Source organism: Struthio camelus, chromosome 19 (assembly GCF_040807025.1).
Source record: "Struthio camelus isolate bStrCam1 chromosome 19, bStrCam1.hap1, whole genome shotgun sequence".
NCBI lineage: Eukaryota > Metazoa > Chordata > Aves > Struthioniformes > Struthionidae > Struthio > Struthio camelus.
The window spans coordinates 11,669,827-11,693,057 of NC_090960.1; the positions used below are offsets into that span (position 1 = coordinate 11,669,827).

At 41.0% G+C, this 23,231-nt stretch overlaps 1 protein-coding gene across 1 annotated transcript in view; it reads left to right on the plus strand.

Annotated features, from left to right (window-relative positions):
• Positions 1 to 3,857: 3,857 nt before the first annotated feature.
• COX10 (cytochrome c oxidase assembly factor heme A:farnesyltransferase COX10) overlaps positions 3,858 to 23,231 on the plus strand; it is a 114,614-nt gene continuing 95,240 nt past the window's right edge. The window contains exons 1-4 of the mRNA XM_068914201.1: positions 3,858 to 3,992; positions 4,327 to 4,451; positions 6,009 to 6,333; positions 15,773 to 15,897. Of these exons, the coding sequence (XP_068770302.1) occupies positions 3,950 to 3,992; positions 4,327 to 4,451; positions 6,009 to 6,333; positions 15,773 to 15,897 (618 nt within the window). The 5' untranslated portion in view covers positions 3,858 to 3,949. The remainder of the gene's footprint in view (positions 3,993 to 4,326; positions 4,452 to 6,008; positions 6,334 to 15,772; positions 15,898 to 23,231) is intronic.

Consider the following 23,231-nt stretch of genomic DNA (forward strand, 5'->3'; position numbering starts at 1 on the left):
TAAAGGCAGGAGGCCACTTCATATAGTAGGAGCGCTTCCCCTCACACCGCCTTCAGCACTGTTCATCCCTAGCCGTTTTGCTGTTTACTTCCCATTGCCTAAACACTTCCACCGCTTTTGACGTCACCTGCAAATCTGACCGCAGCTGAATTTACAGCAGACACTCAGCAAAGCTCTACCTAAGGAAAGGCTGAAGGTTTTTCACTCAAAGAAGTAAGCAGTTACAGCTTGTAGTCCGTTGCAGGTGCTCAGCAAGCTGCACGGGGCTTGCTAAAAATGGCATACGACCGGGTGATCATAAGGCCACCTGTGACAGCTGGGAAGAGACAGCAGTTTCTAGCTCCTGCTAATTCCCGATGGTATATTTGAATCCTACTTTGGGAAAGAAAATCAGTCTGGCTTTGAAAAGGCTACAGAGCCCTAATCTACTAGGATTATTCTTTCATTTTTTCTTGGAAACTTCAGTTGCTGCAAAACACTGGCTTTTGGGGGGGTGGGGTGGGGTGTGTTGTTTTTCTTTTTTCTTTTTTTTTCTTCTTGTTTTTTAATCTGCTACACTCCACTTTGAATTATTTCTTGAGGGCAAGTCTTTAACAGCCTGGAATTGGTGTGTTTCAGACTCTCAACAGGTATCAGTAGATTTTGCTACAGGCTGTGGGTTTTCTTCATTTAAGACCAAAACGGATCTATGCTTCAGTCTCGTATTGATGTAAAACTTTTGCATTACAAATCCTGATTTGCAGAAAATGACATAATCCCCCAAATCCATACCATTAGGAATGACTCAAGGAACGATTTAACCGGCCATCAGGTCACTGTGAGTTTCTCAGCTCCTGATGTTGGGTCAGGCCCTAACTCAATGAGATCTTTCTTAGCAGAGATATAACCATAGTGTTCAGCAGAGATCTTCTGTTCAGCTTGGATACCTTAAGCAGTCAGTCAACTTTCTATCATTGCAACTTGGTTTGGGCTTTAATGTTGTCTTGGTTCTCCTCATCCTTTATTTCGGGTTTCTGGTGTGTTCTAGTGCCCTTCATTTTCGACATGATTTCTCCTGTTACATAACTGTATTTGGGTGCCCAAAAAGTAGCTATACTTGCGCTTAAGTAAACCAAGGTAAAATTGCATTGGAATTGCACTAAGCTACAGCTTCCCACATGGTATATTACTAAACTACACACCAGTTTCAGTTCTGAAATGATCTGTAAAGGTTACCACAATAACAGCAGGATGCCATCTTATTTATTTTGCACATGGCTTTTAGAGTTCCCTATCTGAAAGTACATCAAGTCTCTGTGGAGCTCTAACATCAATGCCACATTCTATGAAGCAAGGAAAATATAATATTTTTACAGTAGGTCTTTAAATCATTTTCTGACAACAGATCAATCTTACAAGAAGCCTTGCTGGTGTTTTGAGTAAGGGAAGGAGAGATTTTGAGATTAAAGTATAATAATGGTATGCTGTCTCCATGAATTTGCCCTTTCGTGTATCAAACTATAGCATTCTGCTGCTGAGATCTAATTAAGCCCCACCAATCAGATTTATGATAGTGCTAATAGGAAAAAGGATCGTCTAATGCTGTTAATATGTGCTCTGTAATTAACATTAATGAGAGTTGCATGGTTAAATGCCCCTTGCATCACCCTGAAAACGTACTTCTAGGTGCAATGTTTATTTTGTAACTGCGGAGAAGTAGCAATACATGCAAAGCAATTGCCCGTCTTTGCAATTCGCAAAAAAGTTAAGAGGCGCCTCAGAAATCGCTCTGCCCCAAAACGATGATTGACCTTGAACTCTTGTGGCGAGCCAGGAGTCCTGCCACCCTTCAGGTAGTCCAGTGACTTTGCTATCTGGGTTTTTACCAACTGGATTGCAGGATCTGAGTGAGCAAGGTGCTGAGGGCTTCCTAAAAGTGCTCTATGTCCCTTTTAATAATCTGCCACAGCACTCAGTTGCTTTCTGGAGCGTTCGACATCTTACGGAGCCACGTTCTGCAGAATTGGCACTTTGCAGACCCAAACGCTAGGTAACAAGATCCAAAGCCTGTACAGCCATTTTAGGCTGAATTACTCTGACATTTGGATGTTTGTGTCCACTAAAAATTCAAAGGTGTTTTCTTTTCTTCTCCAGGAGTAGCTCTAGCAGCATTCTGCATTCCTTAAATCATCATTATTGTATCGTAAGGAGGTATTTCTCTGTCTTGAGGCCTGTGGATAACATGCTCCTTAATTAGAAAAGTAGTGTTTTACCTCCCTGTCTACAGGGGTGCAATTTATTACACAAGGGAACGGCACTGAAAATCAGGCCTTAAATCTCAGCCCTGTCACAGAACACTTGGCTACTTCAGCCTTTTCCTCTGTGACCCCAACTGCCCTAAAACCAGCCAGCCATCCCATCCCTCTATGTAATCATTGTGTATTTGCTATGTGAGGCTTATTTTATTTTTGTAGGTGTAAATTTAACTTGAGAACAAATCTGTGGAAGTTATAAAAACCAGAGATGCAAACAGGAACTGCAACTTGATATATGCTGAGTGATGAGAACTCAGAGTAAAACAGGATATTAATTGTAAGAAATGTGAAGTCCTAATTTCTCCCCAGCTCCCCAAATAGAAAGAGTGTGGAAATAAATGCTTCAAAGTAGGATATTCTTGGTGAATTAGAGTGAGTGTGTTCATTTCATCTTCCTAGTAATGATTTAAGATGACTTTTGCATGAATTTAAGCACTATAAAGATATGAAAGCCCGGAAGGAAAACGGTTCCGAAGATCTCCACGTTAAAATATTTGGCAGGATTTTCAAAAGCATTCAAGTGACTTATAGCCTGTATCTCCTGAACTTAAAACTCTTAAGAGAAAACATTTTAAAGGTACCTAAGGGTGCAATTGCACTTTACAGCTTGAGCAGACCTAACCATTCTCCTCCCTTTTTGTTCAAACTATATTACAGGCTGCTTTTTCCATGCCTTACACCAGCTTTCAACTGCTCAGACCCTGGATGGGGTGAATTCAAGCAGTTAACCCAGCAACACAGGCATTTTTCCCTTCAGGTTAGCGAGCTGAATCAGCTGAGGGAAGGCTCCAGCAAGCACCAGGACTCGTACCTGGAAAGGCTGAGACTGTACAGCTGGGACCCGCTTTGGGCAGCACCAGTCTCTTAGATCTGACCTCACTCAACATGAGGGTCAATCACTTGACCCACGTGGTTTTAGGGGAAAAAAAAAAAAAATCAAACCTCAATTTTCAGAAGTGACTGTAGCAGCTAAAAGATTTTTACTAAGCCTTGGGCTTTTCAACGCTCAGGTCATTTTGGGAATGAGACGTCGTGTCCGGGCTTAACAAAAGACGCTTGCTCGTCGCCGCGCTGCCGTCCAAGCAGCCCGGGTCCCCCCACCAGCTCCGCGGCCGCCACGCCGCAGCCCGGCGTCGAAGCTGCAGCGGGGCAAAGCCGAGCGCTAGGAGGGAGCGGGCCCCGGGCTGCCTGGCCGGCAGGGCTGCGGCCGCCTCTGCCCGAAGGGCAGCGTTGAGGCCTCCGGCCCGCCCCGGCCTGCCCCCCGCACGCTTCAGGCCGCCAGCTATCGCCAGGGTCCGGCCCCGGCAGCGCTGAAGCGGTTCTGCCGCCCACGCGCCCGCAGTGTTACTGAAGGGTTTCAGGCGAGGGGCGGCGGAAAAGCGCTCGGCGGCGCTCCGTACGGCCGTACGCGGCCCTTCCGCCAGCCCCGGCAAGGGCGGGGGGCGCCTCCCCGGACAGGGAGCCGCCCGCGGCGGCGGCACGGAGGCAGCCGGCCCCGACCCGCTCCGCGGGCCCCGCTGCCGCCCAGAGCCCGGCCCCGCTGCCGCCTGCCGCCCCGGAAGCGCTGACCCGGAAGGCGTTTAGAGGTCAAGGCGGGCAAGATGGCGGCGCCCAGGCGGTGAGGGGCGAGGGCCGCGGGAGAGGCCGCCGCGGCCATGAGCGCCGCCCGCCCGTGCGGCGGCCCGCGGACGCTGGCAGGTACCGGCGCGGCGCCGTCGCCCCGGGGGGCGGCGGGCGGCGGGGGACAGGGGTAGCGGCGGCTGAGCGCCCAGGGCGGCAGGAGCAGCCGCCCACCGGGCAGCTGCGGGAAGAGCTGGGCAACTCGGCAGGAAACCCCCGAGCTTTCCGCTGGCTCCTCCGCCGCCCGCGAGCGTTTCCCGCCGGACCGGGCCGGACCGGGCCGCGCTGGTTCTCCCTCGGCGCCGTCTCCCGCGTCCCGGCGGGCGATGAGCGCTGCCGCCGGCCCGGCCCGGCCCTGGAGCGGGCGCCGAGAGGCCGCCGCGGCCTCACCTTCTCGTTTTCCTTTACGCAGGTTTATTCGCCTGGCACCTGGAGAAAGCAGCAGTTCGGCAAACGCCGTATAAGTTTGTGCGCCTGTGCCGAGCCGCCCGTGGCAGGTCGATTACCTTTCAGTACTTCAACTTCCTCAAGCGAATGGTAAGTCGCGGGCTGCGCCGCTGCCCCGCTGCTCCTCCTGCGGTCCGCCTCGTCCGGCAGCTCCTTTTCTGCGCTGTATCAGCGAAACCCGCTTGCGGGTGGAGGAAACGCGCCAGGAAGCAGCGAGGGCAGCGCCTGGCCCGTCCGCTACCCGGCGGGGGTTTGCTGCGCCTTCGAGGTGGAGCGCTCCTCTCGCGTCGAGAAACCCTGCCTAAACTGGTTTTAAAGCGGTTGTTCCTCAAACCGCCACGAAGAAAAGCAGATCTTGGCTAGCGCGCGTGTTAGTGGCAGTTGAACTCACTTGCCTCGCTAGTGTGTTCCCCTTTGAGAGTTAAAACAGTTGGTTCGAATCCAAAGTCCCGAGCGGTTTCACTCAGCAGGTTACGTTCTGTTGCTTGTCACTAGGTTTTGGTGTTCAAAGAGCTGTAGCGTTCAACCCCTGCAACCAGCATTTTCTTTGTTGAACAATTGTATCACAGGTAGCGGTAGCAAAGATATATTTTGCTCTTCCCCGAGTGTGTTCTGGTCCTCGTATTTTGGAATACCGTATGGAATAAGGATGAGATTAAGTCGTATAGCTAATGACTGCTTTGATTGCAAAGAGTGGGTGGTTTAGATGTTATTTTTTGAGCATCAGTTCTGTTTGAACCAGGAGATGGTGAACCCTTCCACGTGTGGGTCGCTACATCTCAAAATTTTGGTCTTGTTGATTTGAGCTGTATTCCGATTAGGTATTTAGAGTTGAAAAGCTTCAAATTCTTCTTCCTCATTATAATAGTTAATTTATGCAAACTTTCAGACATAACTAACTAAAAGCTATATGTTTTTACACCTGTTGGTGCTTGAAATATATAGGGAAATTTTAGGAAAGAAAATTGAAAGATAGGAGAAGCTAAGTGCTCTTTTTTCCTTCCTTACTTTATTCTATAAGAGATGTATAGGAACAGAAACAACTGTCTCCTAACTTTCCATTCAGTATGTTGTTCCTTGCAGCTTTTTTTTTTCCCCTTACAAAACAAAGTCAAATCCAGTAAGCTAACATGAAGTTTGGGGTAGGTAGTGACTAATGTGAGAGATGATTCCACCTCCCAGGAGTTGGGTTATATTTTCTGGCATTTTTCTGATTTTTTTTTTTCTCCCCCCATGTATTACAATGATGCAAAAAATATAGTGCTTATATTTGGAGACTGGGCTTTTTTATGGGTGTGTGTGTACGTCTTTGTTAAAGGGTTATGTAGTGCGTTATGGTATTATCTGGTAGTGTTAAATGTGGCTAAAACAAGAGTTTGCAGAAGGGAAGGAATAATTTTATTTAGAAGTAATTCCTCAATTATTGAAGCCGTTGTGAAATGGAAAACTGCCTTTGCCATATCTTATTCAGTTTCAGAAACTGTTTTGCAAATGAAGTAAGTGTTTGAAATTCAGACTAACTGAATATCATATCATCACAGAAAGTTTTCTTCTTAAGAATAATATAGTAATATCGATGTTAATAATAACAGGAAATGGACAGAAACAGCTTCTTGTATTCATCTTGATGTTTATCATTCTATTTAGTATGTAACACAACACAACAGAGACCTCAGCCAACGAGCAAAACCTAAGTCAGATTCAGTTGCACCTCCTTTTCATGAGAGTCAACAACTAGATCAAGAAAAAACAGTTATGCACAAGATTAGACCAATTTCACCTGTTCATCAACCTTCATCTGAGACATCAACCGGAAATGAGTTGAGAGAAATGACGTCAGCTGCAGAAGTAGAAGGTTCGGTATCATCAGTAAAAGCGGGATCCAAAGAAGAAAGGCAATGGAGAGAAATGAAGCTACAGCTGGATGACTTGCCGGGAATTTTGGCACGTTTGTCCAAAATTAAGCTTACAGGTACTACTGGTAACTTTTTCACTTCTGGGCGTCCTATCTGATTTCAGAGTTCTTTGAGATGTTCATAGTTTTATGTATGTTTTTACGTAGTAATTCTCACTTTAGTGACCCAGGCTACCTTGGTCATTTCCATCAAATGTGTGCAGGGGAGAATAGTTTTATGAAAGTGTTTAATAGTTTGGCCGTTAAGTTTGTTTAAAAACAGCGAGGAAGAATTTACATCGTATAGCCAAGTAGCTTTTGGGGATCATAAGCAAGTGTTTGTACAAATCTGTGCTCCAAAGAAGGCAAAACTTGATGGTGCTGCTGTTAGTTGTCGATAGTATTCTTATTATTGTTGCTGCTTATCAGTAGAATAATTTTCCATTATTAATTAAAAATGCTTTGCGGGAAGACTAGATTAGGAAATGATTTTAACAATGTTGCATTAAGTATTTAAAATCTCTTTGCTTAAATTTACCAGTGTTCTGTCTTATTTCCTTACCTTTTATTTTGGAGATGCTTCTTGTGAAATTCATATTGAAATAGAAAATACAATAGCAGAAAATAATGAGAATAATTTTATAATTTACAGAGAAAGAATGTTGACCGTTCGGTTTTCTAAAATAAGGTACTTCCTTAGTCAATAACAGAGTTGCACCTTCAAACCGGTTGTCTGTTACATTGTTGCCTTGTAGCCTAAAAATATTTTACTTTATTCTAACAGTAATAGATAGCATTTATAAATTACTCCCTTGCCATTAGATAGTGCTATATATACTTTATGCCTCCGGAGGCTGGAACGCTGTGACATTTGTAATGATATGACCAAGGCCTTGAATCTTTCCTGAATCAGGGCAAGGAACAGAAAAATAATGTCCAAAGTCCCTGCTCTGGTGCTCTCTTCAGTGGGCAAAAGAGATTCTTGATAATAAAACTGTTCTTTGCCATAACAATTTGTTATATTTCATCAAATAAAAATGTTGAATTTTATTTACTTTTTGAAACTTTTTGTCTTGCAATGTTTATGTTGTCATGGAAAAATCATTATTGAACACACACAGTGTGCGATGGTGTGCTTTATTCTCTCTAATAAAGCCTTATAGTTTTCAGTGTTGATGAGAAATCTCATATTTCAAATTTAGCAAAGCTCATCTTGTCTGTATGTCCAAATGTTCTTCCTAAGTATTTTAAAGAAACTCGGACTCTGCATGTTTACCTCTCTCTGCATGTTACCCAGCTGGTAAAGAGCTGAGTTAGAAGACTCGAGGAAGGAAAAACATGTCTTTTAAGACTTTAACACATTCCTTTTGCTTATTATCATTCGTGATCTCAAATTTAGGAGTGTAAAACTCTATCACTGGCTTCTTCAGTAGCTCTCAGGGTTTTTAAACTCAAACTTCAAAATGGCAACAGCTTTGTGACACATTAAACCTAAAGTATAGTCTTTTGGTTTTTCTGCTTGTTATGGGTCTTTACTCCCCCCCTCCCCCCCCCCCCCGGCTGTTCAGCGTTAATAGTATTTTGTTTCTGTAATGCCCGTCATGAATAAATGTAGCATTATGTGAACGATCCTGCTGGATTGTTCGTATCTGGCATCTTTTCAACGAGGTGATTTTATTTAAGTGGCTCTTTTATGTGAACTTGAAGCATGTGCTAGTTATTGAAGTAGAATTAAATTAAAAAACTCAATGGATTCAGAAATAAAGTTAAAATGCCATGATTAAATGACCACTTAAAGTGAATAAACTGTTGTTTTAAGTGCTTAAAACATACATTCTTAAATATTTTGATATTCCTTATGGGTAAGCTCAGTGTTAGTATTGTGTCCGAGTATTCCTGGTGCTCCTCAGAAAGGGAGTTTCAAGAACTGTGCTAAGAGTGAAGAATACTTTTTTCTAGAAGTAAAAAAAAGTGATACTTTTTTTTTGGTGTGGCCTCACTGTTGCCTGGCAGTGATGCCACAGATGTCGACAGCTTCTAGCAGGCTCTTGTTTAAGCGCACGAGTCAATATTGATACGCCAGAAAGGACCACTTCAGTTTTAAAATCTGGTGGTACTCGAAACCTGTAGAAGGCAAGGGTTACAGAATTGCATTTGCTTCAATATCGTCTTTTCTTTTCGTATGTTTTTTTTGTAGAAGTCTGTTTTCAAATGTGCTGCTCTTGATACAAGGTAAAGTGTAGTAGTAAACTTTGTGTGTGTTGAGAAGGTAAAGAAATGAAAAAAACAAAACCAAAACAAACCCCCAAGCCCCTCTCTCTTCTTGCTGTAATTTTAGGTATTTGGAGGGGAAGATGTCCTAGGGTGGAGAGATTTTATTGGAATTACAAAGCATAAAAGAATAAGTTGAGTTTTGGTTGAAGAGAGTTTTGCAAGAGGGGAGTTGTGTTACTTGCTCTTTTTTTGGTCATAAGACGCTGCAGGAGACGGGAGAGGCAAAAATGCTTGGCATAGTGTGCAGAGCAAGGAAATAGAATTAGCTTTTTTGCGAGTTGTGTAACCATGCAGAAAAAATATATTCGGTAAGGAATATGGTAGTGATTTTTTTTTTATTATTTTTTTTAAGAAAAAGTAAATTCTCTCAAGTCAGGTTTTTTTTAAATGACACGCAAGCTCAATTCATTTCACCCATGGAGTTCTGATAGATCTCATATCCTGTGTGGGTTTTTTGGCTGACTCTTTATTTATACTTTTTAGAGTATAAAATAACAAAAAAACAAACTGCACATTATGCTGAAATGGGGTGTGCTTGTGCCCTGTTCTTTTCCTGCCGCTGAATGTTTGTTTGTATTCTGAACTGTAATTCACCTTTGAACGGAAATGAGTTCAACCATTACCATACCCTCCTGCTTCATGTAAACTGCAGCTCTTACGCCACTGCCATTAGAAACTGCCTTCACAACAGGAAAAGATTTTTTGTTTATATTCTTTTGCCATAAAAAATGATTAGGGAACTTTTGATTACTTGTTGTGTAATCTACCTTTTTGGTTTCGATTTCCATCTTTTCTCTTCTCTGTGTCGGTCTCTCTTGGCTGCTCTCTGAACAGCTGTATCTTACCATCCTGGCACTTGGAAAGCTAATGCATCCGACTGATAAGTTTTCAGAATTATAAATGTCATGATTTTCAACTTTATTCTAAAGTTCATGTATAGCTGAAAATAGGAAAAAGATGTGAATGGTAGTAGGATTGAATCTAATAATTTGCAGTGCAAACCCATCGTTAAGAAATTCAGGTTGTCTCATCTTCTGAAATTTAACTTTGGGTTTACGTTTAAGTAATGTTTCCCCAGTGATCACAGATAAAAACTAAGATGAGCTATGTGCAAATAAACACAGGAAAACCAGCCTTCAGTTTTCAATCCTCATTTAATTTGAGAGAAGCGCGTTGATGGTGCAATATGCCAAAAGTTGAATAGTCTCATTAGATATTTCGCTATGGTATGTGAACATGTGCTCGCTGTTGCTCCTGTAGCAAAGGACATCTTGCACGTTGGTCTTTTGGTGAGGAAGACCAGCCAAACGTGTATCACGTTTTGTAAGAAATATCTGAGAAATGGGAGTGTAAACATCAGTCAGATGTAAATTGAATTACTAATTTCTAAACAGCCATGGTGTTTTTAATCTAAATTGCCAGCTCAATGAGGAAGGGGCTGTCTCTTTAGCATATCTCTGCCGTGCCTGGAAAAATGGAGTCCTGACTCTCAGTTCCCATCGTGGCTGCTGTAATACAAATCTTCAGTTGCTTGATGAAAGGCATGCTGATGCCCACGTGTTTCAAATATGTTCATCTCTTTTTCCCTTATCTTGTATTTTAATACGCTGCAGTTAACATTTTCATTTGTCTTCGCAAACATATTAATTTGTGTCTATAAAGATACTTTTTACAACACAATTATGCATTAACCGCTTACTGTTTACACAGAGTCCTTATGCAAAGTCACGGTCTCCATCCCAAAATTTTTATGTTCTTTTTGTGGCGTATCGTTGCAAAGTACTTTTATCTTCCTACTGCCCAAAGCCGGTTTAGAGTTTTGACAGTAATTTTTTCAGAGCGTGTTTTAATAATGGCTCTAATCAAGCATGATTAACACTGCTTTTATTACTGAAGACTTGTTTCAGATCTGAACAGAACAGCTTCCGTACTGAGAAACTTGCTTTGGTTCGGTGTATGCAGTCACCGCAGATTGACAGAGACCTGCAAGTGACGCTTCAGGTGGACATCTAGTCCTTACCTTTTGCCCAAGGCAAGATGTAGTTTAGGTTCGTCACTCCTGACTGACGGTGTCTTGTCTGTTCTTAACACAATCCAAGAGCGACGGATCTCCAGCTTCCTCAGGCAATCTGCTGCAGTGTGTTACTGACCTTACTGCTGAGGAACTTCTCTTTGTCTGGCAAAACCCCTCCTTTGCTGTAATTTAAGTGTGTTGCTATTTTTCTTATCCATTAAGGTATCTGGAAACTTTCTCAAAGGAGACCTACATTTTGCTGTGTTTCTCTCATTCAGGATTTGAGATCTTGTTTGGTTGTATCTGGTTCTCAGAGTTCAACCCAGTATCCTGTTAATTTACTCTCAGCTATTATTACATAAAGTTATTACTGGTTTTGCCGTGGCCTCTACCTTAGGAGAGAGCTAAAATAGGCAAGCCTGAGATATTGTTTGCACCTCTGTAAATCTGGAGTAATTCCACATCTTTAATAGAGTCATCCCAGTTTTCTGTGGTCCGATCAGAATCAAACCTACCGTGCTTTCTCTCATCCAAATGTAACGTGCGTGTTATGGACTAAATCGTGAGACTGGTATAATCAGTACTCCGAGGAGGCCCATGAGTTAGTTTGATGTTTGTTTTTTAAGGAGAGGAGTCACGCGTCCAATTGAGCAGAGTCATTTTGATGCAATCTGATCATTAGTAGCTTCTCCACAGGAAGGAAAATTTGGACGTTCTCCAATCAGTTGCCAAGATTTTTTTAAAAAGAGGATAGGAAGTATCTACACTTTAATTCCCAATTCTTTTTTTAAATATGGCTGTAAATCCCAATGCAGAGAAGCATGTTTCATAAATTGAAAGAGGGGAGGAGGTTCTGGCATCATGTAAGGAAAAAGGTTTCCCCATGAGGAGAGTCAAACTCTTTGGAACACGTTGCCCAGAGAGGTGAAATTTTCATCCTTGGAGATGACAAAACCCTGATGAAGCTGGCCTGAATTCAGTGTTGACTCCACTTTGAGCTGCAGGTTGGGTCAGATGATTGCCAGAGAGTCCTTCCGATCTGAGTTAGCTACACAACGCTATATAAAAACCTGTGAGTGAAGACTGCCAGCTACAAAATTGTCCACAGTTTCTATGTCATGCACTTACTAAGCTGCATTTAAAACTTTGGAAGTGGACAAGCATGATAAATTATGAATGTTTTCAGGTTTGGAGTCTAAAATTAATGCATTTTTCTTGTCCACTTCTAAGAAAACAATCCTGTCTTGTGTACTAGCAAGTGTTTGCAACCAGAGTTTATCAAAGGTGACGTAAGAGTCTGTGTCTGTGCAGTGGTGATCTTCTAGCACAGAATTATTAAACTGGCGATCAGAGACGTGAGACATTTGCTGCTGACTCACGAAGTGATCGTGAGCATCCGGCTCCATCTCTCTGCTCGTTATTTGGACGCAGCATCTGTTTGTAAAGTGAAGATGATAACGGTTACCCAGCTTTGTGTAATGGTCCCAAGTGTTATGTAGCTGCTAAGTAATATAGCAACGATGAATAAATAAGGTGCATATGTGTGCATAGGCTAAAATTCTGATAACTGCTCTAGTAAAAAAATCCCGTTTACTTTAGTGGAGTTTTAGCACACTTCCACTGCTTCAGCTGAGAGTAAAATTCAAATGGTAGTTTTAATATAGCTAGAAGCTTTGACAAGGATTAATCTGTATTTGTTGTTTAGGTTATTGCTAGGCTACGTGTATTTTCTCTTATAAATATATTTTATATGCCTGTCAGAAAATAGTTCTCAATTTGAAATTATTAAAATAGGAACTGTGATCCTATCAAAGATACAAAGCTTAATAATGGTAGCTGCCTTGCAATTTATTTTTCATGAAATAAAAAAATAATCTGTTATTACAGTTTGTTTTTCACAAAGCATTTTAAAAATGTAATAGATTAACAGATTGTCACAATCTGCTCTCTTCATAATATTTCATTTTAATTTTATATGATATGATAAAAAAACTTATTTCAAAGTACTGCTCCAAGCTGAAGTTTTCCTTTGAGGAGTGTGGCCTGTTTTAGTGTGCAGGCTACAATCTGCAACACGCCCTGGATAGGCCTAACCCGAACAGACCTAAGCTTGCAAAAAAAAAGCACTGGTCAAATCTGTAACGCTATTGTTGTCCATTGCATTTCGCTTTCCGGAAAGCAAAGTGTGAAAACTCGGGATGGAAAACCCTTCCGACGTATCAGCCTTTGGAAAGCTACTTTTCCTTAAGGAGTGCGCGAACCTTTGTAGTAGAACTGTGAAGTGTCCTAAATTGAAGTAGAATGCCTTTGCTTTTCTTCGTCTTCCTTATTTTAACAGGCTGGGTAACAAAGCTGCAGATTATTTGATTTAAAGTGTGTGTGTGTGTGTGTATGTGTATGTATGTATATGTGTGTGTGTACATATATGTATGTATATACATGATCATCAGTACAGAGGAAGAAAGGAAATCTACGGTTCAGTTGGCTTGCTTTGGGCTTCTGCCCTCTTATTTTGGCTTCGCTACTTTTTAATGGGAGGTAAACACATGGCATAGCAATTTGAATGTTATAAATATAGATAAATCTTTATAATTGCCATGAAGCTGAAAAGGAATGTAAAGCATGATACAGACTGTAGGATTTCTGAGTGTGTCCTTATGCTGGAAGCACAGTAATTCACTTTTCTTTTCCCCCCACCAATCCGTTAACGTTTTCTTGTTCATTTATACTGAAATTGTAGACAAATGTCCTTTGTTGATTTCTGTTAAAGGTAAATATCTTTAAAAGACCTAAAATTAGGTTTAGACTGGGATCATAAGTTTAAATCCTGACTTCTTTTTGAAGAGCATATATAATGTCAACTCTCTCTAACAAATCTTGAAAGGATCAATTCCATCCATTATGCAATAAGGTGAAGTTAATTTTATCCCTAAAGCACTAAACTCACAGGCATTAAAAAACAAACAGAGTCAATGACCTCATTCCCTTGATGTCATCTCAATTAAATATACTTTTCCTCCATGAGGAAAATAGAAGAGTAAATTATTGCTTCCACAGTAAAAGAAAATAAACTTCCCAATCCAAGGGGAGAATTCTCTTATCGGCTCTTACGAGTTGCGTTTGAATCGCGGGATGAGGAGACAGGCAGGGAGTACCTTGCGCTCCGAACGCTGCGCTAAAAATACCCGTTGCAGTTGCATAAGCGGGAGGATGTGCTACAACCTTTTTTAATGAGATCCTGATAAGTCGCACAGAAATGACTGACTGAAATTAATCTGCAGAAATCAATGGGGACTTTAATTAGCGCTCTAGCTCTACTGTATTAGAATTTCTTTTGAGGTCAGCGTAGTGGCAACGTTGCGCTGCCTGTTTGCCAATCTGCTCCACCTTTCTCCTTCAGTAAATGAGTTGGTGTTTTCCCATAATAAATTAGTGTAAAGTGCTCTCTGAGATAAGTTTTAATTAAATTCTTGTCTGGAAGTGAAAGTGTGATTTATGATGCCGAAAAATGAATGTAATCACTCTTAGAAATGCAAACGCCACTGTTTCACTATTGTCTTTTGAGTGTGTCTTTTTTGTTTTTAAGCTCCGTCAGCTGTAAACCAGTGAATTTCACTCAACTTCCTATTTTCTTGTGCTCCCTACTAAGAAGGGCCAGAGAGTTTTCAAACCAAGATGCTATATGCCTTTGACTCCTAAACGAACGTGATCTGGTCTTTCAGAAATGCGCAATGCTTGCATCCCCATTCAGCTGTCCGGTGTCTTTACAGAGCCGATGGTTGTTTCATAGAGGATTAAGGCTCCAGCACACATTCGTCTTATTTTAGAGTTAGCTGAAGGAGGCACAGTGAGAGCCAGGTACTGAACTCAGTTACGCTCTCGTGGGGCAGGAAACCCACGGGACTGAGCTTTGTGCAAAGCAGAGACCCTAATGCCCTCTGCTCGCGGGCAGCTTGTGTAACAGCCATCTACATACGGATCCACAGGATGTTAACAAGGCTAAATAATTAATGGCTATCCCGCTGTCGATGGTTTTTGATACCTAGAGGAAAGTTTTGATGAGCAGGCAGTTTTCATCGCTGCCTTTTTAAGATGAAATCCTAAGGTTCTTATGCAGGCACGGCTCTTGAAATCAGTCCTTTGCATGCGCGTCCTTGCCCACAGGTCTCTGCCGTGACGTTATGGTTCTTCATCTTCAGTAACGCTGCTTAGTAGGTAATCCAGATACCTTCAGTCAGCAAAGGCTATTTATTTGTCATTTCACTTCAGACAAGCAAGAGCCTTTGGAGGAATCAGGAAGATAATATCTGAATTCTTAGAAAAATATCTTCTAGCTTTGATGCGTATTTTTAATTTGAGCTAGTTGAGGTTTAGGATGTGTAACTACATGGGAAATATTGTTTAATGTTTAATAAATGTATTAATTTTAGATTGCAATTTTTAGGCCATGAACAAGATATTCAATAAGTGGGTTGACTTTTATATTACAAGAAATGTTTTGTACCCTTTTTTGCCTAAAGCTAGGTCCATAAGAGCTATTATTTGGGTAGTTACAATATTTGGATTGAGACTCAGGTCGCTTTCATTTTAAGGATGTGATTTGCAACGCTGTAATAAAGTTATAATTTTAGATGACAAAACTGAAGTGGATTTTTGTTAACCCTCTCAAATTTTGAAGCCTTTAAATTTTGTGTACCTTCTTGTGCCTGAAATGGGTATTTCTAAAGGAAAGCGTGAACAAATGCTTATACAGTGACATTACCGGCTCTGCCAGGTGTAGGTTGCATGTCTTTGTTCTCTTTTTGACTTTCTTGACTGCTTAAGTTTCCATTATACTATATATGGTATAATGAATAACTCTCAATCCAGGATTTTTATTACTGTTGCTTTTCTTCCATGGTAGGAGGAAGCTTGATCCTGTAGCAAATCCATAAAATAGGGAATACAGAGTCATATGTTTTATTCTCATCTCTTCCACTAACGTGCTGATGCTTCTGATTTCTCTTTTCATTTGTGACAGTTCTTCCCATCTTGGTTGTCTTTATATTATAGAGTATTAGCATTAATTGTTCTTTGAGCCTTGAAGGAGCTACTTTGATCCAAAGAATTAAAAAGTTAATCTGCAATATGTTTTTAAGGTTTTTAAGGCCTTTAATCACTAGTGGTACGTATAAAGGAAATGGTTGTTGCTGCCTTGGTGGTGACCTGTGCTCTGTGCTTGTGTTGCAGCTCTGGTTGTAAGCACTGCGTCCGCCGGGTTTGCCATGGCTCCGGTCCCTTTTGACTTGACTTGTTTCCTCCTTGCCTCTCTTGGAACTGGACTGGCTTCCTGTGCTGCCAACTCCATCAATCAGGTCAGTACATCGTCTACTCGGTTGTACTGCAAGCTGGTACTGTCTTTGCGTCTGAAATACTGCCAGTGAGCGTAAGCAAATGGTTGGGAGTGCTGTGCCTTCAGCTGGAGTGTGAGCTCTGACCCATTAAAGCTGTCACTGTGGCAGGAATACATGTCTGTGAATTAAAGCATAGTTGCTAGGCACAGTGTGTTTATTCAGCGTTGAGCTAATGAAGTTTTAAGCCTCCCAATAATAATGTTTATCTTGAAAATACCAAGTATGGGTCACTGGAAATGACACAGGCAGAATTGTGTAATTATACTCTAGGAAGAGCTAGCAGGGCTCCAGCCTAATGGGCCTGGTTCTGCGGTTGCCTTATTGTATGACCATGTCAGATGAGTCTAAGGCATGCCTCCGAGTGGCTCACTGAATGTCTGTGCTGGGATTTAGGTGAGGTTCGTGTGCTTCTGTTCCAATTTGAATCTAGAAATCTCCCACACAGTAGCCACAGTCCACTTCCACTTGTAAAACGTGGCCTGAAAAGGAAGTGGCAGTAGCAGTGCCACCTTTGATACCTCTTTGTGGGTTCAGTAGTTGCCTGGGAGATGGAAGACCCAGGTTCTCGGTTCCCTCTGATGGCGCAGGGACCGAGGTTTCCTGTAGTCTGCGTCCCGGGATCACCTTAACTGAGTCAGGCCCTTAGATGTTTAGTCTTCATAACACCTCAGTTGTAGGTGTCTGATGTGCTTTTCTAGCTCTCACCCATAAGGACGTGTTTTGCTCAGGCTGAAGTAAGTACGAACTTGGTTGCTTGTTTTCATTGAGCTAAAAATTAGGGTCAGCAGCTAACTTTGTGTCTGTTTTCCCTGTAAAGTAGGAAGAATGTTGCCTGATTTTTGTTAGCTGCTTGGAAATCTTTAGATGAAAATACTTTGCCTTCAGAAATAATCTTTAGAAAAGTCATACAGTTTTGTGAAGTATACCTTTGGTTGTCATATACATATTTTTCACAACATAAGAATGGGAAGAAAAGCTGCCATAACTAAGGTGAACTTTCTTGGGTTTGATGTGCTTTTTTCCCCCTCTTTTTTCCCCTTACTATAAGTTTTTTGTTTTTTTTTTTAATATTAAAACAATCATTTTGGGACCTAAGAATCCTTTGAAATAATTTACTGTTTTATTTAGCTTGCTTTTTGAACTGGATCCTCCTGGACTAAGAAGAGAATTCATTATTTCTTGTTTAGAGACTGCTGGGTAATTCTTCTTTCTTGAGCTTCTGATATAGCCTTCTGGAAATTATATTAATGCACAAGTAACTGCTTTTCTTTGCTTCCCGCTTGTACGTGTTCACCATTGTTGTAATTTTTTCTCAAAAGTAGCCACTTTACAAATATTTTTAAAACTCTTGGGGTACTTAGGAGTACCAGGAATCCTATGGCGTAATTTGGAGTTTGACATTACTGAAGTTTGCTGGGATGGGCAAGGTAGGAGTGCGATAAGTTTTTGTTTGGGTTCAAAATTCACTTTTTACTCATTGTTGTCTCACCACAGGGACCCTGTTAATATGCTCTTAAATAGGGAAGCTTACTCCGGTCTCACAGAGTGTAAAACTCTTGCATGATCTCGGCTGAGTGCTTTGAATTCACACTCCGACTCGTTTTGAGCCTGGTCACTTCCCTATATAGAGAGATCTTCAAGGCAATTGCTCTTATTAAGGAAAATAAAGTAGTAGAATTGGTGTTAAAGCAAAGGAAAACAGCTTTAGTTTGGGACCTTGTTTATCTACAGAACATTATAGTTAATGAGTATTCTTTTACCATTGTTGCTGTTGGTGAATGTGAGTTTCAGTTGAGTTTCAAGATGGGAATGTGACTGGGAATTTGAGTTTCAATCAATACTGTAAGCTTGGGTATCCTTCTCCACCTTTGGGACATAACACGCTTGACTTGGAACTTCCTTTTATTGCTACTTTGCTCTGTCCCTTGCTCCCAACACACATCCTCTTCTCTGGCAGCTCATCACTCATGTTTCCCTTTTTGCTCCTCGCTGTCCCTTAAGGACCTTTTTATATGATAACCATCTTTCCGCTTCCTATACTGCTATAAATCTGTGCATCTTTAAGGGCAACGCGTCTTTCCCACCCCTCATTTCCCTGATAAATCTGTGTTCGCAACTTATAGTCCTCAAATATATCGTGGGAAGGTAAAGTGTTGATCATGTAAAATTCTTCCCCATGATTTAGAACAGGATATCAAGAACTTTATTCTGAGAAAATTTAATGGAGATTCCATAATATTCATGAAAGTATTAATATCAACTTTTAGCTATTCAGGTTCTGTGTTTTGAAAGGTTTTTTTTTTTTTTCCTCTCAACCATGTCATTTTAACAACTTGGTAGGAATTCAGGCCGGCTTGGCCTTGTCAAATTGAGTTGAAAACAGCTAGCTTGTTCAGAGCTATTGGGGAAGGAGCCAGGAATATACTAAGTAACCCATACAGACCAAGAAGTCATATGTTTTCTTTATGTGGGGAAAATGTTCTAAAATAATATTTAATTATCACTTGCCCTCTTGGTTTTTAGATTGCTGTATGTCATATTTTAAACCTTTTTTTTTCCTAACTGAAAGTGGTAGAAATATTATGAAAGTTTACCATAGTAGAGATTCTTACCCCACTTTCACTGTCCTTAAGGAAAAAGTAATAGTAAAAAATGATGGGACTTGGCAACACTGTGTTTTTCCATTGTTTATAGAAGTGCAATTTGGATATTAATTGACCAAAGGGATATATTTACAAACAAGTTCCCTTCACAATCCATAAATTCCAGCTGTACTTTCTGATGCAAGAAGAAATACTGTGTTTTTGTGACAATTCTATGGAATTGGATAATGATTTTTTTAAGGAGCTGGTAATTTTTTTTTTTTTTGAGAAATGACATTGAAAAAGTTGTGTTTGAAAATGTGCTGAAAAATATAGACAGAAACTACTTAAGCTAGGGATTGCTTTAGGGGAAAATGTAGTGCATGTTCTAAATAAAGTCATTGCAGAAATGTTTGTGTGGAAAACGTCAAGAGAAGTATTTTGGAATAATATACGTTGGCCAGTAGCTTGGTGGAAACGGAATTGCACAGACTTGTGGAAAAAAGTTGTGAGTTCTGCCTATCTGGACCAATATCAGAAGGTCCTTGGTTATTTCTGTAGCATTTGTGTTGAGTCTTGAGAACTGAGTGTCGTGCTGTGGACTATACAAGAGCAAATTTCTGCTGGAAAGTGCCAAAGAAAAGACAGTGTTTTATTTATCTTGTCCTCTACCAGCAGTTCTGCCTCCGTGTCACTCCTTCATATCACAATACTTCAGAGTTGTACTTCTCACCTAATCCAACATTTTAGTGGCATGCTAATCCAGTGGTCCCTCGTTCTCTTCCACATCATGCAACACTGTGTTATGTCTTTCAGCCCTTCAGTATTGTACTACAACATGTCACCACTTTTCAGTCCCACCTGCTAAAACTGCTTTCCCCTTTTTTCTTAATTATTTTTAGGAGCTCTTTCTTCTTTCTAACATTGAAATAACTTACAATTATTTTAGACAGGTGGTCTCCATTGCTGTTGGTTCTTTTTCAAAATGATCCATGTTTTACGGAGTTTTTAATTTAAAAAAAAAATCACTTAATGCTTTTACCAAGGAATAGACTGAGCTATTTCATTTTCACTGTAACACTACTAAGGCAGCCAAACACACCAGAAAATCTCGGTGTAAGGTCAGTCTTATTAAGTGCAGTTATGGTAAGAAAAGGGAAATAGGTTTTGGAATTTAATCTTGTAAACGCTACATGTTAATCATGAATAAAACAAGAACTATTCATAGCAGATCACTTTTTTTATGGTGCCCACCAACCTGTGTTTTTCAGTGCTGTATGTCAGTATGGATACAAAATAAGGTATTTTACCTCGTCATTGTTCTACAGAAATGGCAAAAAAGAATGATCAAAATGCTAGTTTTCTGATAGCCTCGTTAAGACCAATTTCCTAATGTATTTGTTCCCGTACTATACACATGCTCTCATGAAAACGGAGTGGGAGAAAAAGATAGTTGATAATCTGCTATTTTGTAGGTCTGTTTTTGATGATTTTTGAAAAATGACTCAAGTTTCAGGTTGTAGAGTCTTACATTTATATTATGGAGAAAACATGTCATTTTTGAGACTTCTAAGATACTAGCCCCTGATTTATGGGGAAGGAGATAAAGCATGAAGAAGTGTTTACACCACAATACACAGCATTAAAACGTTAAAAGAATCACATGCACGTTTTATATGTCAAGTACATTCTTCTGTAGCTGTAGCGTGGTTAAAAAGTGGGAGAGAGCTGTAAAGATGAAAGCAGGATGTTTAAAATAGTTTGAATTTAGTAGCTGAAAGATAAAATTTGGTTGGATTCGACTGATAGCACCGTGAAAAGGAAGGAGACGGGACTGAATATCTTAACTAAAGTTAGAGATCCCAAAGTAAGAAATATAGTCTATATGGTAACCAGAGTGAGAGAACAAATCTAAGACTGCTTAATATCTCTGTCCCTTTAGGGTTTGATCTTATGGGTACTGTTGTCTAGGAGCAGCAATGTTTGTGCTTCTTGACAGCTGGCACATATAAAAGGCTCACTAAAGTTTGCTCTTAACATCAACGTCTCTTGACAGCAACGATCGCTTAAAAGTGTAGTTTTAATGGGCAGGAAGGATGGGTTTGGTGTTAAAATAATGGAGTGAAATTTCGGATCCGAGTTCAGTTGCCAGCCTGTGGACCCTGGGTGCGTGATCTTTAGTAGGGCTAGGACAAACTGAGAGAGTCATTGAGATCCTACAGTGATGGGCACCAGGCAGAAACTGAAAGAGAACAGCCCCTCTTCCCTTTTTTAATCCACTTACTGTAATCAACACTGTCAAAAGGTGAAGACTACAGATATCCTTCTATGATATTTTGCCGTTCTACAATGACTTGATTGACCATTACTCTCAAAGTAACTTAACAAGTGCTAAAACTTTAATAAGTCTAGTTAGATAAGCAACTATCACCCCATATTCCAGAGAAAGGTAAGCCGAGGCTTACACACACGGTAACGTTTTAAAATCTTCATTGTGCCTACATTGCCTGCAGGTGAGCCTGTGGTTCATTGCGCTGGCATTTTTACCGTTGTTTTGCAAGTAACATGCAGGTTAATGAGCAGTACTTGGAGCCCAAGCAAGAAAACATGCAAACTGATGCAGTTCGGATAATCAGTTGATAGCGTAACGGCCAAAACCCAACGTAAGCAGTTGGAGTCCTCGTACCGATGCACTTGTATTCCTGTATTCAATCATTGCAAATTAGTGCTTGTTGTGTATTTGCAGTTTTCGGAACTGTCTGATGATTAAGGTCACATAACTGGATGAAAGAGTAGGAAGCAACTCTAAGCCTGAAAGAGTTTTTTAAACGCTAAAGTAAATATTACGAAAGATTGAATGTCCATGATTGTCGGAAGCCCAATGCTTTGTTCGTTTCTCCAGAAATATTGGCTCTACCTGTTTTAGCTGGATTGGCCTGTTAAAAATGTAATTCCTTTTTAAAGGGGGGAAAAAAAAGCCTGAGGAACTGGTTATAGTGAGTACCTGCAGTGCTCTGGAGGAGGAAGGCAGTTGGGAGACATGAAACTGGTATCCATGGCCAAGTGGAATCTTCTGCTCATCAACTCCGCGTTTTGTTTCAACATTATCAAGCGTTATCAAGTAACAAAAATAATTTAACATAGTGTCTGAAATAGTTTTTCAGCATAAGCTAAACCTTTCTTTCCTGTATTTCCCCCCACTCCATCAAATGGCTTTTATGAGTATGAAGGAACCTGAGAGGTTTGTATACGGTTGGTTTTCATTGACCCCCTGAGCATCAGGGCTTTTTTACTTGTATCTTCTTTTGCTTGCAAAAGTTTTATAAATATTCTGGTTTTAGCTGATTTTGGAGGCCCTGCAAACTCTTAATTCTTTGGAAGTTTCTCTTGGAGAATAAACTATTTGCTGTGAGAGTTTGGCTATGAAAAGTAATTTGAAGTAATGTGACGTTAGTTGTTGTATCTCTTTCAGAGTTGATGTGATTTCTGAGCAAATCTACAAAGAGATCTGTTATAAGGTTTGAAGCAATAAGAAAAAAATAAAAGAACACAAGGGTTAAATTAATGTACAGAAAATGGTGGTTCGTGATAGGCGCTTGGATTATCAAAGACGATTGGGAAGAAAAATAGCAGTCCCTCAGACCCCTTCCCCTTCATTTCCCCCTGAAGAAATGCAACGTGAAAGGAGAAACAGCAATAGTCCTTTTATGTCCCTAAAACCAGACCAGAGGGTTTTTTTGGTATTGTCTCATCATACCTAAACGTTTTCTTACCAAATACCTGCTTTATTAAATGTCTGAACACGTCTAGTGAGCTCTGCCTTATTATAACGCTAATATTAAAAATACACTCCAATTCAGACACCAGTTGGAGGAGACGACCTCTATTAGATCGTCCAGCCCACGTCTACGCAGGGCAGGTTTTTTTTCTTCCCCCTTGCAATCTTTTCAAAGCTCCGTCTTGTCCACTTTTTGAAAGCTCTGAAACTATACTTTTTGCTGCTTCCCTTAGCAGATGATTACACCGCGGGATTGCAATGAGAGAGCTTGTTTTAAATGCCAGGAAAAGACTGGTTGCGTGCAGCGTATTGGAAAAATCAGATAGCTGCGTGACTAGCCTGGCAGCTTTCTCTTCCCGTGTGCGTGGTGAGTGAGAGCACTTACAGGCGCTCGCCGTTGTTTCACTTGGAGCGGGGAGCGAGTCCATCAGCCCGCACTCCTCCTCGTGCGTTGCGGATTAGCACCTGATGCATCTCCGTCGCGCTCTGAAGTTTCCTTTGTTTTGACTGAGCAGATTGCCTGCAGCAGCCGCCGGGCCTTTCATCCGCCCCCCCCAGCGATCAAAAGATTGTCAGGAGGGTTATTAAAACCCGGTGTTTCACTCTGGAGCATGGGACTTGTCCGAATTGGAGGCAGCCCCTGATGTAATTTACAGTACGTAATAAATATAAGAGAAGTGCAACGCTGGAAGTCTATCTTGTGCTCTGAAGTGTTCTGATATATGCTGCTTCGATATTTTAACTGCGAGGCAACCTTCATTAGCGGTCGTTGAGGAGCATAACTTACGGCTCCGCCGGATGATTCATAATTGCAACAGTTAGATCAAGTTAGCATGTAGAAATGCTTGCTGTTGAGTAGGAATGGCTCGGCTCATGAAGACGTATTTCATGAGCAGTGAAAATGATGAGCACTAATGAGAACCAACCTCTGAAGG